This window comes from Triturus cristatus, chromosome 8 (genome assembly GCF_964204655.1).
Source record: "Triturus cristatus chromosome 8, aTriCri1.1, whole genome shotgun sequence".
In the NCBI taxonomy this organism is placed as follows: Eukaryota; Metazoa; Chordata; class Amphibia; order Caudata; family Salamandridae; genus Triturus; species Triturus cristatus.
In genome coordinates this window covers 1,365,342,226-1,365,360,008 of record NC_140591.1, presented here as the reverse complement: position 1 = coordinate 1,365,360,008, position 17,783 = coordinate 1,365,342,226, and the positions used below count along the sequence as shown (strand labels likewise).

At 45.9% G+C, this 17,783-nt stretch overlaps 1 protein-coding gene across 8 annotated transcripts in view; it reads right to left on the bottom strand.

Annotated features, from left to right (window-relative positions):
- GABPA (GA binding protein transcription factor subunit alpha) overlaps positions 1 to 17,783 on the bottom strand; it is a 284,030-nt gene that overhangs the window by 213,429 nt on the left and 52,818 nt on the right. For all 8 annotated transcript variants that reach the window (XM_085623071.1, XM_085623067.1, XM_085623072.1 and 5 more), the window contains one exon: positions 13,477 to 13,621. In XM_085623071.1, coding sequence (XP_085479197.1) covers positions 13,477 to 13,621 — 145 coding nt within the window. The remainder of the gene's footprint in view (positions 1 to 13,476; positions 13,622 to 17,783) is intronic.

The window sequence follows — 17,783 nt, the reverse complement described above, 5'->3', positions numbered from 1 at the left end:
TGTCTTCACCAGGGTGGGTTTTCCTAAGGAGGTGGTTTCAGACAGAGGTTCCAATTTCATGTCTGCTTACCTAACACACATGTGGAAAGAGTGTGGAGTGCAGTACAAGTTTACTACACCCTACCACCCACAAACCAATGGCCTTGTTGAGAGGTTCAACAAGACATTGAAAGGTATGATCATGGGACTCCCTGAGAAACTCAAAAGGAGGTGGGATGTCCTGTTACCATGCTTGCTTTTCGCTTACAGGGAAGTGCCACAGAAGGGAGTAGGTTTCTCACCCTTTGAACTTCTGTTTAGTCATCCTGTAAGGGGACCACTGTGTCTTGTAAAGGAGGGCTGGGAGAGGCTGCCAAATTTCTCAGTACCTTTGACTTAACTGCAGGGTACTGGCAGATTGGCATGGCCCCAGGAGCAAAAGAAAAGACAGCATTCTCCACCCCTGATGGGCATTATCAGTTTACTGTGATGCCCTTTGGGTTAAAGAATGCCCCTGCCACCTTCCAGAGGTTGGTGAACCATGTCCTGGCTGGGTTGGAGTCCTTTAGTGCAGCTTATCTTGATGATATTGCTGTCTTTAGCTCCACCTGGCAGGATCGCCTGATCCACCTTGGGAAGGTTTTAGAGGCTCTGCAGAGTGCAGGTCTCACTATCAAGGCATCCAAATGCCAGATAGGGCAGGGCACTGTGGTGTACTTGGGCCACCTTGTAGGTGGAGGCCAGGTACAGCCCTTACAACCCAAAATCCAGGCCATCATGGACTGGATAGCTCCAACAACCCAGACCCAAGTCAGGGCATTCCTTGGCTTGACTGGGTACTACAGGAGGTTTGTGAAGGGGTATGGGTCCATTGTGACCCCCCTCACAGAACTCACCTCCAAGAAAATGCCCAAGAAAGTTAACTGGACAGGTAGTTATCAAAAGGCTTTTGACACCCTAAAAGAAGCAATGTGCTCAGCACCAATTCTAAAAGCTCCAGATTATGCCAAGCAGTTCATAGTGCAGACTGATGCCTCTGAGCTAGGGATAGGAGCGGTCCTATCCCAGACCAATGATGAAGGCCAAGACCAACCTGTTGCTTTTATAAGCAGAAGACTACTCCGTAGAGAGCAGCGTTGGAGTGCCATTGAGAGGGAGGCCTTTGCTGTGGTTTGGTCCCTGAAGAAGCTGAGGCCATACTTGTTTGGCACTCACTTCCTAGTTCAAACTGACCACAGACCTCTCAGATGGCTAATGCAGATGAAAGGGGAAAATCCAAAACTACTGAGGTGGTCCATCTCCCTACAGGGAATGGACTTTGAAGTGGAACACAGACCAGGGACTGCCCATGCCAATGCAGATGGACTTTCCAGGTTCTTCCACTTAGACAATGAAGACTCCATAGGACAAGGTTAGTCTCATCACCTTTCGTTTGGGGGGGGGGGGTTGTGTGAGAAAGTGCCATCTTTCTTGCATGGTATGCCCCCACTTTTTGCTCAATTGCTGAATGTACTTCGATTGAGTGTACCCTGGGTTCCTGCCAATCAGGTGCCCAGGGCCTATGTTCCTTCCTTAAACCACACAAACTCCAAATTGGCAAACCCTAGCCACATGTCAGCCCCTAGTAAATGGTACCCTAGGTACCCAGGGCCTTGTGGCCAGGGAAGGCCTCTAAGGGCTGCAGCACTCATTGTGCCACCCTCAGAGGCCCCTGTACTCTTACACACACACTGCCCTTGCAGGCTGAGTGTCTGGGTGCAGGACAAAACAAAGAGTCGACATGGCACACATCACTGTGTACCATGCCCATTACCTACACTGCCAAGGCATATGTCAGCCACCCCTCTAGCTGGGTGCATTACGCCTATGGTGTGGGCACAGGAGCAGGAGCCCTGTGCCCCTACAGTACCCGGGTCCATTCCTGGGCACTGTAAGTGCAGTGCTGTCATTTAAGAGTACATGGTGCTGAGAGCTTGTCAAACACGAGCTCCACAGCACCATATTGGCAACACTGAAGCCTGGGATATTTGGTATCAAACTTCTCAGCACATTGAACCCACACTGATGCCAGTGTAGGATTTAATGTACTAAGCACCCCAGAGGGCATCTTAGAGATGCCCCCTTACAGCTAACTTACAATCCACGTCTGCTCTGAGGCTGCCCAGGCTGCCACACAGCAGACACGTTGCTGGACCCCTGGGTGGGAGAGCCCCTGCTCTCCCGGGCCTGCAACAATGCACATCCTGGGTGAGGTGAGAAATCTCCTCCCCCAGGATGAGCAAAGGGAAGCTTCAAAGGCAGGCCGCCATTTGGAGTTTCCCCAGGCCACTGCAACCACCCACTCTGGCGGGAAGCTTGGCCGGAAACCCCATACAAGGACAGGGGATGTGCCAGCCTGCCCACCCCACCCCTCAGGTGGGAGAGGCGAGGTGAAGCACATCTCCGGGCTCTCGCCATCTTGAAGATGGGAGGCCCTACCCTATCAGGATTAGGCTACTGCCCCCCTCCCACAGGAGAGAGGCAGGATAGGGGGTGTACCCACCCAAGGACAAGGACCCATTGGTCCCTGGCCTTCACCTACCTGTAACGCCCCTAAATCTAGTATTTAGGGGCACCCTGAACCTTCCTTCCTTAGATTCCAGATAGAAAATTACAAGAAGAGCAAGAAGAACAAAGACCTGCCCTGCAGCTGCTAAAAAGAGAAGACACCAACTGCTTAGGCCCCAGCCCTACCGGCCTGTCGACTCTCGAACCTGCACCAGCGCGGCATCTCTCGTGGCCAGCAACCTCACCAACCCCGGAGGACCTGGCTACCTTTTGGCTCTAAGCCCCTGGGACTCCCATGAGTAGAGGCTCTACTCAAGAAACCTATTTTTAACCCCTGGCAGCAGCCCGGAACCGCGGACCCAACACACTCTGCACCAGCCAAGCCTGGCCAGTGCCGGAGTGGACAAAGACCCTGAGGACGACCCCACGGCGACTGTGACCCCGAGTCCGGCACCCAAGGACCCCCCTCGACATCCCGGAGGAAGCCTGCAGCCTCAGAACCAAGTGCCATCCCAACCGCGATCAACCAGAGGGTAAGATTCCCGACGTCAAAAGGCACCCCTGCACCCGGCGCCCTGCGGCCCCCTGTGCCCAATCCCGGGGTACCCACCTAACCTACAACTACCCAACTTACCTCTCGAAGTGGTGGTGGCACCTGAAACATCCTCGTCCCCGAGCCTGCAGCCTTTTTCCAAACCGGAACATTCCCATTGATTTCCATTGAGCGCCCGAAGGCTCAAAAGCACCCTGCACCCAGCCGCCCGAGTGGCCCTGGCAGTGCCCTCTCTACACTAACCTACTTCCCCACTTGCCCTGAGTAAGTGACCAGGAGCCCAGCTCCCACAGCCGCGTGGCTTGCCAGACAGCAGCCACCAACCAAGGCCCCCCTATCCCTCATAGGATAACATTGGGACTAACTCTCTCTGCACCCGAGCGTCCTGAAACCGCTGAGGGTGAACCAACTGTACCTACCCGACACTGGGGGACCCTTGAGTCCATGCCCGGAATTTCAACTCTGCCAGTCGAGTACTTACCCTTAAACCGCTAACTTCATTTTCCTCATAGGGTAACATTGACTGGCTTTTTCTTCAAAAATCTTCTAAGTGAACTTTTCAAAACTGCAAAAATTCACCAAAAATCAGCCAAGTGACAAAAACGAATTTACTCACCTGCTCCTAGGTGAGCTCCCAGTGCTGGATCTTGGTGCCCAGCCCTGACCCTGAAAAGTGTTCACAACTATACTTACCTCTAACTCATTTTTCTCCCATAGGAAACCATTGTCTGCTTTTCTGTGAAATTTCTTCTAAGTGTCTATTTTTGCAAATTTGAAATATTCTTTTAAAATCGTACCATTACTGCAAACGAAATTACTTACCTGTTTTTGATAAGGACCCCAGTCCTGGGTCTAGGTACCCAGTCCTGGATTACTAAAGTAACGATAAAGTACTCTACCTGCAATTTGAATTTCTTGCCATAGAGATCCATTGAATGTTTTCTTTGAAATATTTTCTAAGTGCTAACTTTTGAAATAGCTAAATATTATTTAAAAATCATTACAGTTATTAAGTCGACTTTCATCACTTGATTCTGAATACTGACCCAAGGCTGGTTCTAGGAGCCAGACCTGGAATTCCAAAAGTAATCTGAAAAGTAATTTATTACAAATAACCTGAATTTACCATTGAGCTCAATGCATTGTTATGTTTAGGAAATAGGATTGTTTATTGCAACCAACTGTGACTGTTTACACAAATTTATAGCTTAAGACAAAAGTACTTGTATTCAACCTCTCATTCTGAGAAAGTATATTTTTACCCCCTTTGTGGTTCTAAAAATAAAACAAGCATATTTTATATATATAAACCATTGGCCTAGAGTTCAGTTATTGAGTGTGTGAAACCATTTGCTGACTGAGTGTGTACAATAAATGCTTTACACTGTCCTCTGGTACTGCCTTACTGCTCGACCAAGCTACCACTTTTGAGAGTAAGGTCATACCTAACTTTGACCTCTATCAGCCTCTGGGGGACTGTGGACTCTGTACACCCTGTACCTATTAGGGAACAGTATATACAGAGCCACTTTCTCACACCTGTCAGACCCTAGTACAGTGCACTGTGTGTGCCCAGGGCGTGTAAATCAAATGCTGCTGGTGGGCTTGCAGCACTGATTGTGCCACCCACCGGAGCAGCTTGTAAAGTGTCTCTCAGGCCTGCCATTGCAGAGCCTGTGTGCAGTCCGGTACTGCCATGTTGACTTGACAAGTACACCCACTTGCCAGTCCCTAAACCTTCCCTTTTCTAAATGTTAGCCACCCCTAAGGTAGGCCCAAGGGCAGGGTGCATTGTATGTAAAAGGTAGGACATGCCCTGGTGTGTGTGGCATGTCCTATAGTGAATTACAGCCATTTTCGTTTTTCACTATTGCAAAGCTACCTGTCCCCTTAGACCAGGATGGGTAGTTTGATTATAACATCTTATAATCCTAACTGACTCAGGGAACTAGGTAGAAATTCGATTTAGTATGCCTGAACTCAATGATAAAATACATCTTTTATTGAAGTTGGTTTTAACATTCTGTGTTTGAAAATACCACTTTTAGAAAGTATGTATTTTCTTGCCTAACTATCCAAGCCTGCCTCTGCTAGGTTGTGTATTCCATGTCTGGTTTCTGAGTGACAGGGGCTGGGGCGGGGGGGGGGGGTGGGGGGGGCTCCAGGAGACAGGGTGAGTCAGCACAAGGCTGAATAGACCTATCTTCATGAGGAGTGGTGGGAGGAGTAGCACCTGGGCCTGCATAGGGCTGTGCCTGCCTTCCACAATGCTGGCTCCACCTTCTGTGGTGCGTCTGATGACCCTGGCCCACACTGTCAAAGGAAAGAAGGAGTCCTATATACAAAGTGCTCCAGGACTGCACAGAACTGGTTTGGACTATGTACAGACCCTCTCTGCCTTCAAAGACAGGATTTTGGTGTATAAAAGGGGGGACCAAGAACTTTAGAACACTTCTGGGAATCAAGACAAACGTTTGCGGAGGAGAAGAATCAGGAAGCTTAAGGAGGAGACTACCCCTGGGCTGTGTGTTTGGGGGTTGGCCTGCAGTGGTTGCTTCATTGCCAAATAAAGGAGAAGAGGACCGAGTGTGCTTTTCATCAAACTTGCAGAGAATCTCCGAGGGCTTGAACTTGAGCTTGCCTCCTGCCTGAAGTCTCAGGGATACAAGACTTCACCAACCAGCTCCCCCCTGAATTCCCTTGCTGGGAATTGAAGTGCCTGCTGTTGCGCTGGACATTCTGAGAGACTGTGTGTCACTGGGAGTGCGACTCAACGACGAGAAGCGTGTTGCCACCACAGCAGTTGCCGTCGCATCGCCAAGGAAGCGTGCCGCCGCTGTTGCCATCGCATCACCGAAGCGCTTCGCATCAACGGAGAAGCTTGCCGCCGCAGAGGTCGCCATCGCATCACTGGAGAAGCGCGTTGCAGGGCCTATCGAGGCTCAGAAGATAGAGTAGCCGCACACCATCGGGCGTGCACGCATCGCTTCAACGCTGTCGCATTGTAACCAAGACGCCATTTTGTCGCATCGCACCGGAAAGAAGTATCGCATCGTGGTGCCATCTTGTCGCATCGTACCGGAGAGCATTAAGAAACCGACGCATCACCTCCCCACACAGTAAGGAAGGGAGCCATCAACTCCCCTGCGCAGCAGTAAGGAACAGACGCATCCACTCCCCTGAGTGTAAGGATGAGACGCATCACCTTCCCTGCGGCCTTTTTGTTTGCTTTGCGTTACGCATCCAAGGTACTTTGAGAGTAGTGTGTCGCATTTACAATCATAAGAGAACTGAGCTATTTCCTACCATTTTAAAGTCTATTTTTGAGTACTGTATTGTGGATTTTTGTCGTTTGGTCTTGTGATAAGTCTATATAAAAAAATAATTATTTTTATAATACAACCTGTGTGGTGTCCATCTGTAGTGTTGTCACTATATTACTGTATGTTTTCACAAATGCTTTACAGACTGCCTCCGAGATAAGCCTGCCTGCTCGTGCCAAGCTACCAAGGGGGTGAGCAGGGGTTATTTTAGGCGTGTAGCCCCTTACCCTGACTAGACGCAAGGGTCCCTATTTGGTTAAAGGTACCTACCTCTGCCAACTAGAGACCCCCAAATCTAACAATGATCCAAATTAACAAGAGATTCATGGGGCACTACTGCAGGTTGAGACTGAAAGACCGTAAAGCTGCGTTCAGCCATGCCACAGGGACGTCCGAGACTGCAGTTTATAGACTCTTACAACAGGACGCACTTCTCACAACTTTACTAGTTCTTGTTTACTCATTGTCTACTGCTCCAAGGATTCTACAGTAAAAGCCAGCTTGGTTAGCAGTTGCTGGTTCAACATATGGTTAAGCAAAGGGACTATGAATGCATAGCAGAGCAGGAAGAAGAAAGAAAAAACATGAACTCCCAGCAGGCCCCTACAAGCTAAGAAAAACTTAGTGGTGCCCCAGCAAATATGGGCCCACACAAGCCATGTGCAAATCTCACTAAGGCCAGAGTGCTTTTTTAGCCCTGAGGGTTCTCCTTTGGAGTGGCCACATGGGCTGTGTCGTCTTTTCTTTTGTTCTTGTAATAAATAGCACCCTCCTCAGCAGGTCTTTCTATTCACTGCATGTGTGCCTCTGCCACTTCAGTTGGATACTGCACTCGCGATTGCTGGCTGCTAAGGTCAGAGTCACAGTTGCTGGCTCTGCACTTTGCACAAACTCCTCAGAAAGGGGAAGTAGCCAGATGTCTCCACTATCCCTGCATTCTGCTTTCACAAGCAGCAATATGGGTCTTTTGTTGCTCTAAGTGCATAGGGGTTCCGAGATGGCCTCTCAACACGGCACTGAGGCTCCACCGGCACTGATTAGGATAACAAGGGTGATTTTAACAATTTGTGCAAGAGTGCTCATGTCACAAAGGGCACAAGCTCTCCTGGTCTTTTTTGGTCCTCTAGGAAGGCTTTTTGTCATGGTCTTTAGAGCCTCTTACCTTCTCCCAATGATAAGAAGCTCTCCTTCCAAGGCACAGGCAGTGTGCATGAGCAACCTGGGTTCTCAGAACACCCTTTGAGGCTTTTCCTGCTTCTAGACACTGCTGATGTGTGATGGGATGAGTTTTACAGACAACAATGCATATTCCTGCAGACCATCTTTGGTACCAGGTTCCATCTGTTTCTGAGATTCATGTATCCTTTCCAGGCTGCTGAAGCCAGTTTTTGTCCTCCAGTATAAGCAGTAATGAGCTATGGTCTGGGAACACCCACAACCACTGATAAAACACAAACAAAGGAGTTAACTACCTGTTAGCCTGTGAGGTGTAGCCCCCCTAGGCAACAACGCAGAATTAAATGACACAGGAACTTCACTATGCTATAAAAGGACCCTACACCCAAGAGTCTGGTCCACTATAAAGGACTTCAGGAATGATCCTACAATCCACATCTCTATTTGGCAGATTCGCTCTATCTTAGGTACTTCACAGATATACACAGGACTAGCTGCCCATCTTAAACATTTTCTTAGGACATTACCTCACCGACAGACACCGGTTGTTAACTATCCCTTGGACAGCGAGGTGCTGGACTATTAAAATGCTCTTCTCTTATCAAAATGTTTGTTTTTTATTATTGAGCGACATGCATAGGTGAGCTATCTAGGACGTATGTCATTTATCAGTTGGCAAGTTACTGTCATCTACATGTGTCTACTTTGAACTTCTGGTTTGGTAATGTGGTATCTTGGTGTTAGTGCTGTTCATGTCATCCACTGCTTCTCCAGTGGAACACTGTGGAGATGATGTAATGTCAGGGCTTGAAAAATCTGAAAAATTGTACTAATCCTGCAGTTCTAGTACCTTGAAAAATCTCCTCGACCTAACAGTAACCTACTTGACCTCCGTCTCTGAAAGTGAAGAAAATGTGACAAGATAACAAGATTTAAAGGCATCTTTATTGCTCATTTGCTTTGTGAGCAATAAAAAGGTCTCTAAATCTTGTTATCTGGTCACATTTGCTCCGTTTTCAAAGACAGAGGACAAAAGTTAGTATGTTTTCCTACTCGCCAGAAAGGGCGAGTAGGACCTAAAAATAGCTCGACCGCATTAAATTTACCTCGCAAATGCGAGCGGTCGAGTGGATTTGTCAAGCCCTGAATGTGGAATGTTCATCTATGAAACCCACAGTTGGAGGAGGGCTGAGCGCCTTGCTGGCTGCTCCTGGTGGGGCTGATTCTCTCCTGAACCTATATCCTGTAACCAACTTCAATAAATCTACTTCAAACTACATTCTGGATGTGGACTTGATTACTACATTTTATTGGCGACGAGTTAAAAAAGAACCGGCAATCTCTACCTCTCAAGTTCAAGTGGAAGTGTCTGGGAACCTCAAACAATCTTCTTCTGTTTGCGTACTACCATCAAACTGCCATGTCAGCCCCACCAGTGACCCCTACATCGGTCGCCCGCATCAGTTTTCAGTCGGTTCCCGTGCTGTGCCCTCAGTGAGGGTAAGCATGGCACTCTACATCACCTTGGTCCTGAGCTGTGCCTTCGTGAGTGTAAGACAACCATTCATCAACATTTCTGTGAGGATTCATCAAAAGAAACTATGCGTGTTTTAAAAAGGACTCTTGAAACAAGACATCTTCAAAGGAAACCTACAGAAAATTAAGAAGACACCTCCAGCCTGCTTGTACTTCTTGTCTTTTCCAGTTTCTGTGACAGCTTGTGTGACCCTCAGCACTCCACCATTGTCCATCACATCCTACTCAAGCGTGCAGCACTCTGTCTCACGTGGCCTCATCAACAAGGATTGCGCCTTCAAATAAAGTAAGCCACTTCATCTTTGCTGTTCTAGATGGAAACTGATTATGTCGACGCTGCGCACATCGTGATTCTCATAGACATTTTATCATCTTTGTAAACTGCAAAGTGTGTTTTGATTACCTCTAACAAACACAAAGGGATCAATCATCATTTCCATATGGTGTAGGCGTTCGAAGGAACTATTCTACACATTGTGATCTTAATCCTGGCAAGGAGTGTTTGGTAGTGTTTGCTTGGCAAGTCTTGTACATTGGAGGCATTTTCATAAGGATATTGACATGATGTCTGCGCATTGGACGTTTGAGGTGAGACATATGTTGTATTTTATTATTTGGTGTTTGAGCTTTTTCACCGACAGTGCCAGTTGATCCGTTTTGTTCTCGGAGGCGCGAGTCATAAATAGCACGTGCACACCTACCTTCATCCTTCTCCGTGCCACGGATTTTCTGTGACGACATTCCTCTTCGCGCCACAGCCTGCTGCTGTGCAACGTTGGAGAGCATGCTTTTACCGCAAGCCAGCCGACGTGGTACTGACAGCGTGCCAACCAAGTTTTGTTTATTCAATAAAGTTCTAGTGAAACTCCATGTCATCTGAGGACAACGCAAGGTGTACGTCCTCATCGCTTCATTTTTGCGTACTCCGTAAGACTGTCAGCTGTGTAGCCGACACCGTGCTTTCTCCTTTCATTCGTCACATGTATCTATTAACATACATATGCTGTTACTGTCCATCTACAAACTGTACTTTTCGTCAGAATTCAAGGGATTCCTCGAGCGAGATCCTACCTGTGTAATTTCGGACTTCACACGCTGCAGTTTCGTATGTCACATATTCGTTTTGAATTTAATCTTTTTCTGCAGTTTTGACATTTTCTCCAACACTAATGACATTTCTCCATCTGATGTGCCATTGCAATTTTTTTTTGGGCTTTACAGGGTCTACATGTTACTATTCATGACTGTTTACTTTACAGGTTTGATATCTGGGTGTGCAATTTGGGGTGTGTTCTGTTCACACTACTTGGGTGAGGGATCGCTCACCATCCTGGTTAAGCCTGTTTTACACATTGTGTTGTATAGGTCTTGAATCACTTCCTTATTACAGATCTAGTTTGATGGTGATATGTTGAACCTGTTCAGAGACGTATGCTAAGTTCTCCGTCTTTTTGTAGCTCTATTAACAGTACACTAGTGGAGTGGTGTGGCTCACTGGTTAGAGACGGCAGACCCGGAAGCAGAGGTCTGTCAGGGACCAGGGTTCGATTCCCGACGCGGCAGGGTCTTGGGCCAAGGTCAGCGGACTCGATAATTCTCGCCTCGGTGCCTACTCTAATCATGAATCACACTCAGCAACTCTGGGCAATAGCTTGCTTAATCTCCACTTACGGCCCCACAAGCGCCGGGGATGCTTGGTCTTCACCTTGGAGATGCCCAGTAAGGGACCATCTCACAGGGAAAGCCAGGATGGGTTCCCCAGCAGTACACAGCGCCGGGACACTCTGCTTGTGTAGCTGAGCGCTCAATAAAACACCAGATAACATAACTAGTGCTACGGAGCTGTTTTCTCTGCACTGTGGTATAATGAATGGAATTTATTCCTACTGCTTGTCTGTTTTTATACATGGTGTTCAATGTTGGCAAGTCTGTATCTGTTAGCTCCATGTTCAGTGCCTCATTGTTCTGTATTGATATGTCAAATTTGAAGGTCTACATTTTTTTTTACAGTTTAAAGTGTTTTGTTCCATGTACACTGTTTCACCCTATTCTTCAATGCACGATGTCTCTTGACCTCTCCGTGAGGTGTGTCTTTTGGGTCTCACTTTTCTCATGTGCATACACATTGACCGCCAATCGAGTTGCAACCTCTTACGTTGTCATTATACATAGGGTGTCGTGAGGATTTTTGGTCACAGCATGGGGGTACACAATATTTACCTCCTTACGAGGGGTCTTTACTGCTTGTTTTGTTTATCTTACCTCACTAGTGCACAAAGTTTCTTTGCTCACACGTGGTGTTTTTTGCGTAGTTTTCGCCAATTGTTAGTGTACAGTGTCTCTCCTCATGTATACGAGGTGTTGCGTGGACTGTTGTCCCACTCACTCATGCACTAATGACCTCTCCGCGAGGTGTGTTTTGGATTTATTTCCCACTTTAAAGTGCATATCAGTTGACCTCCAGTCGAGGTGCGTCCGTACATGAACATCACATTACATGTCTTATGCCTTCACTGCAGTGCACGTTTTACCTTTCCTAAGGTGTCTAGTGTTGGTCATGTTTTTTTTGACAGTGCACAATATTCAGATCTCCTCTAGAGGTCATTCCTGCACACGCTTAGTATTACCCTTACTGGGTGCATAGTATGAGTTTTTCTTGTCCTTTTTCTGGCATGCAGGATTTCAGTACACTGGGTGTTAGGTGTATTCTCTACGTATTGCTTCTTGTTTTAGGAGACTGTTTCACCCAATGCTGTTAATATTTTATTATCTTAATATTTTTCTATTACAGGGAAACATGAGTAATCTTTTATATTTCTCTTTTGGGGAATAGGTTAGGTTTATCTGTTTCTTTAATAATTGTTTTGTTGCTTCCTTTCTCTGTACTTGTTGCTTCCTTTCTCTCTACCTCTACTTTGTTCTCCCCAATACTCTCCTCTCTATTTCGTTCTTCTTGATTCTACACCTGATTCCATATTTCTTTTTTCTGTTTCTTTCTGGAAGAAAGGAGGATATGTGGTATCTTGGTGTTAGTGCTGTTCATGTCATCCACTGCTTCTCCAGTGGAACACTGTGGAGATGATGTAATGTGGAATGTTCATCTATGAAACCCACAGTTGGAGAAGGGCTGAGCGCCTTGCTGGCTGCTCCTGGTGGGGCTGATTCTCTCCTGAACCTATATCCTGTAACCAACTTCAATAAATCTACTTCAAACTACATTCTGGATGTGGACTTGATTACTACAGGTAACCTTTTTTCATCTTCTGTACTGGTGTTTTCTTTCACTTTACACTCCGTTCCCCCCCTCTGACTTCACCCATTCCACTTTCACCAATTATATACTATGTGTTTGAGGGCCTCATTCCCATGTGTGTTCACCCCTGCTATATGCTCTTGTTAATGATCCGACACCATTATTTTCAGATGTACAAAATTGATGACTCATAAGAGGTGTACATACAAATCTGCAAATAAGAAATGAATTATATTGATCTACTTGGTTCTTCGCTTTAGATTCTTTGGTTGTTGCTGCTATATTGAAGCATTAATGTTTAGGTATAGAAGTTTAATCCTGTGGTTGACAGGTAATCGTTTCAAGTATGGTACTAGATATCCTGTGTTAAATATGATTGTGCTACGTTTGCCTATTTTGTTTTATTGCTCTCATACAGTCCAATTATAAAAACGTTTAAATAAATTATGTAAGCAAACTAAGACAGTAAAGAACTCTGAATCATCATGTAAAATCCCTCTGTCACGAAAGCCTCCTTCAGGCAAACATTCTTAAATAGCTTCTAAGCTATTAGTCAAAAGACCCTTTCAATCTCTATGTGCTTCTTCTGATTCAGTATCACACATTGGCCCTGACCATCCATACTCTGGTACTTCAATGAGCAAGGATAGGGATTTGAAGATGTCAAACCGGTTAGGAGGCAAAAGGCCTACCGTTTCTGTGGTCGAGCAGCCAAAGTCAACTGTACACTTGACCTTGAGAAATCAATGGAGTTTAGGAAGGACAGCTCAGCAAAGATGAGACAAAAACAGCAGAGTCCTAGCTATTTTGCTTGAAGTCCAAGGCCTGAATAACCTCAACAACTATTGATCTGAAAAGTTTTTGTCCCCAGCAGCAGGGGACGGGATTTCAAAAACCTATGCAAAACACACACACCAAGCAGCGAAATGGCATCTTAGTCAAACAAGGACAAATGTGTATTTTTTAGGAGGGCTATGGGGTTGGGTAACAAGGAGAAATTACATTTTAAAACAGCCATAGTGTTAGTCCTGGGCCAGCACACTTCTTTAAACAAAACAATTGAGAGAAAGGCACCCTTCCAGCTCCAAATACACATCTTCTTTCCTTACCTGGATATCCTGCAGACATATTTCATGTGGATCCAAGGAGCACTGAAGCCTTGGTTCAAGAAGTTTCTTGAGGTTTCCAATTGGTTCATTTATGTCAATGGCCTGGCTCACATACTCTGCAGTTGCATAGGTTTGCTCCACAATGCTGCAAAACAAAACGAAGAAAAGGTTTTAACGTATACATACTAAGATGCACATTTATCTTGCACTTTTATAGTCAAATCAGATGAGGTGCACATTTAGAAATGTACCAAGAGCTACAACAATTAGAGGGCATTGATTACAGTTTTAGCTACAGAATAGAATGCTTTCTTAAATAAAATGCAGTTTTCTAATCAACATAAATAAAATATTGTACCTAGTAAAGACACATGGGTAAGAAAGAAGAATTGTTGTGATCTTTGCTCTCCATCCTCTTCATTAAAATCATAAATAAATAGAGAACAGTTTTCATGTATGATAGCTAAACAAGATCTAATCTTCTTTTGCAAAATTATACATTTGAGAGCAAACCTGTCTACCGGCTATGTCGGCTGAACTTGAACTTTAATTTCATTAAAACAGAAGGAAAGAGATTTTTACGGCCCTTTTATAAAGGAAAAACTTAAATAAAGACAGAGTCAAGGAGCAGGATCTTGAATGTAACAGTTGGTACTATCCGAATAAAAGTTAAACGGATATTCTCATATGAAAAAATTGAGATTACCAGCAACTAATGTCGCTCTCCATGATAGTTATCCTTGATGATAAATAGAGCAAACGGAACAATATATGGAGCACTGATGCAGATGCTCAACATTGCTTGACGATAGTATAGATGCGTGAAGGGGCATACTCACTGGCCATTCTTTATAAAGTGTAGCCACAGATATGTAGTAAAAGGGAAACAATGATTTTGGGGGCGTTAGAAGGCAAGCTTGCAGTTAATTTTCAAATATAATTTCCATATATAGCAGGAGCTGTTGTACTTGGTCAGACAGATTACCATCAAGAGGCTGCTACCCCCAAGGTATGTTTCATTCTACCACTGAAGCCCCACAAAAAAAACTATCTAATATATTTCTAACGAAATTGAGATGGCATACCATCAATAATTCAGTCATTGCATGAAGGTCGTGTCAGTATATCAACACATACAAATAGATTTTAAGTACACAAACTGGAACGTCTCAACCACAAGACCCAGGAATACTCATTCTCCTACACTCGTTCATGCCACTAGTGCCAGCTTCCAAGATCCTTCCAGCACATGGTTGCAGGATCAATAGAAAGCTTCAGAGTGGTTCGAAAACAAATCTCTTACCGGAACTTCAATTGTTTCCTATAATATAAAAGCTAGAACCCTGGAAATCATTAATGATGAAAGCTGAAAACAAGTTTTTTGCTATCTGGCATTAAACGTTGTAAGAAGGCATCCGCCGACATGGGGTCTCCAACAGAAGCATCATGACAGCAGAAGGATCAAACAAAATACTACAAAATAGTTCCATCTAGCACGTGCTTCATTTGCCCTTGGATCTCTGGTCATTCTGAAAGAAACTTCGTGATTCGACTGGTCACTGTTACAGAGAAGGTAGTCGTGTATCTAAATTTCCATCTGTGCAAAAAGCCCATCACATGCTGGCTAAAATCCTTGACTTTGTCTATCCTAATTGGCTGATAAATCACACCAGAGATAGGTCATCCATCATAAGCAAGCACATTCAAAACCTGTCCCAGGTGAGCCACTTAGTAAAAGTCTGGCTACCAACCTTTCAAGTTGGCATTCCATGTTATTACTTATTAGACACTGAATGTTCCAAACTACTGTTCTAGTTCAAATGTTTAGCAACCAATGGTGAGGAAACAATATATGGCGCTGGAGGGTAGTTGAGATACTGTGCATTATTATATTATTATTATTTAGCAGTTGATCTTGGAATTGGCTCTTGCTTTTTGAAAACAGTCAGCCAGCATAACTGACCTAAAGCATAAAACGTGGCAAAAGATGTACACCATCTTTAAATTCCACTGTCTCCAACATTGACATTTCAAGAATTGGGTATCCATGATATGTCGAATAGTTTTTTTTTTTTTTAATATAAATAACTTCAAGAGTTTTGAGGCAAAACAAGGCATCACACAGTGCAAGGTATAATCATAATATATGTAGCATAGCAACAAGCCCAAACATTAATAATGTGCAACAATGCGATATCAGACGGATAAACCCATAGTAGCTGCTACATCATTTTCCCATATGCGCTCATGCTTCTTAGGGCAGCCACGAGCCTCAAAAACTGGCTTCTTCTGGTGGGCGCACCACTCCACTCCTGCACGTCACCCCTTAACAGTCGGCGGCTTCTGTTGTTGCCATGCACAGGCTACATCCCGCTTAGCAACCAGGCAAGCCATCCTCAGAAAAACACGTTCTGTTCTCTCCCCCCCCCCCACCCCCCCCGCACCTCATCCAAAAACCCAAGCAGGGCAATACGCAGCATTAACTCCAGCGGCCGGCCTATTACAGCCGAAAGCATATGACACACCTTTCTCTAGAATGGCCTCAGCGCAGGACAATCTCAGGCTTTACTATAGAAGTCCACTGCGGGGAGCGCACAGTGTGTGCATGCCACTTGCGCATCGGGGAGTAAAAGCACTTTGGAGTGAGATATGTTGCATGTTAGTAATTAAACTGTATTATACGCAGCCTCGTCGAAATCACCAGCTTCCTAGGCACCATGCAAGCCTCCCTCCAGTCGTTTTCATCAAAGTCCCCCACCCAGGATGCACACCTCTGGCAGGCCCTCTCAGGGCCATCTGGGGCGTGGATCACCAGTGATATATTAATCACTGGTGTAGCCCCTTTACCTAGATTCCCCTAGAAGATTTCCATCTCAAACAGGCTGTACTTAGGCAAAGAGTAAAAGTTCTCCAGCAAGTCGTGGGCCAGCAAGGCATGGCGCAATTGGAGATACTGAAAGAATTGTGAATTAGTCAAGGAGTATTTATCCTTCAACTCCTGAAATGACATAATACTCTTTCCCCCCCCCCCCCCCCCCCCCCCCCAAATAAACCTCTCCAAGGTATGAGATCCCTAGACGGTCCCAAGACACAAATCAGATAACTGACCTAGCCACATTCCTTGCCATAAGGAGGGTCATTGCGGTTAGGTGGCGGGCGGTTTCAACGAGTTAGGCGAAGGGCCGCCCTCCAACAGGTAAGCAACACACGTGTACAGGAAGACAAGGTAACCGGTAGACATGCTCCAGGTAAAAAAAAAAAAAAAAAAAAAAATCAAGCAGACCATCTATCCGCAGCATGTGTATTTCCAGGCTGTAAGAATAATAATAATTACCACATTTGTAAAGCGCAAACAATCACCCGTAAGGGGCGCTGGGGGCCGTCGGGAAGATTAAGCAGGCTACTGCCCAGAATCACATGGTGCTGGGCCAATCTGCCGCTGGGAATCGAACCGTGATCCCCAGATTCCGGAGTCAGTCACCTTGGCCGCGGCGCCACATCTCTTCCGGCTCATCCCACCCCACGAACCAGTCGTTAACCGTCACCAGGTGTGCTGCCACATAGTACAAGTAGATATCCGACAAACCCAGGCCGGCTTCAAAAAGGAGACTTGTGGAGTGACTGAAACACCACCTTATGCCGGGCCTCAGCCGACACATAGTTGGTAATCTTCACTGTCAAAGAGTGGAACCATTTCCGGGGGATGGGATAGTGGTAATTACTTAGCACGTACAAGTATCGCGCAAGCACACCATTTCAAAGAGGGCCATCTACCCCAGTGGGTTCAATGAGAGTGTAGCCTAGTGGCCAAGATCGCAGTCAAGCCGCAAGTCCAGGCCCCGGAAATTAAGGGCCCAGGCCAAATCCGGGAGGGGAGACGTGTATCCCTAGATACTTAAAGGAATTGTGTCAAGTAGAAATGTTAAGGACACCAGACCTGCCCCAAAGCATCGCCTTTTACCTTCACCAAACAGGGCTTGCCGATATTAACCTGAAGCCCGGACGCCTCACCACATACCCGGAGGAGTTTAGGCAGAAGGCCCGGAGTGTTGTGGCTCTTTCAAGAACAAAAGTAGGTTATCCTCGTATAGCATTACGCTGTCTTTGAGGCCCATTCCCCACCGCCATCCCTCCACCTGGGCATCACAAATTATAAGCTGCGCCAGAGGCTGTCATTAAGGCAAAAAAGCAATAGTGACAGTGGGCACCCCTGCTGCGTGCCAAGTTCGATGGAAAATGCAGGAGACAAGAACCCGTTGACCTGAACTTGAGCAGTTGGGAAGTGGTAAAGAAGCTGAAGCATACGA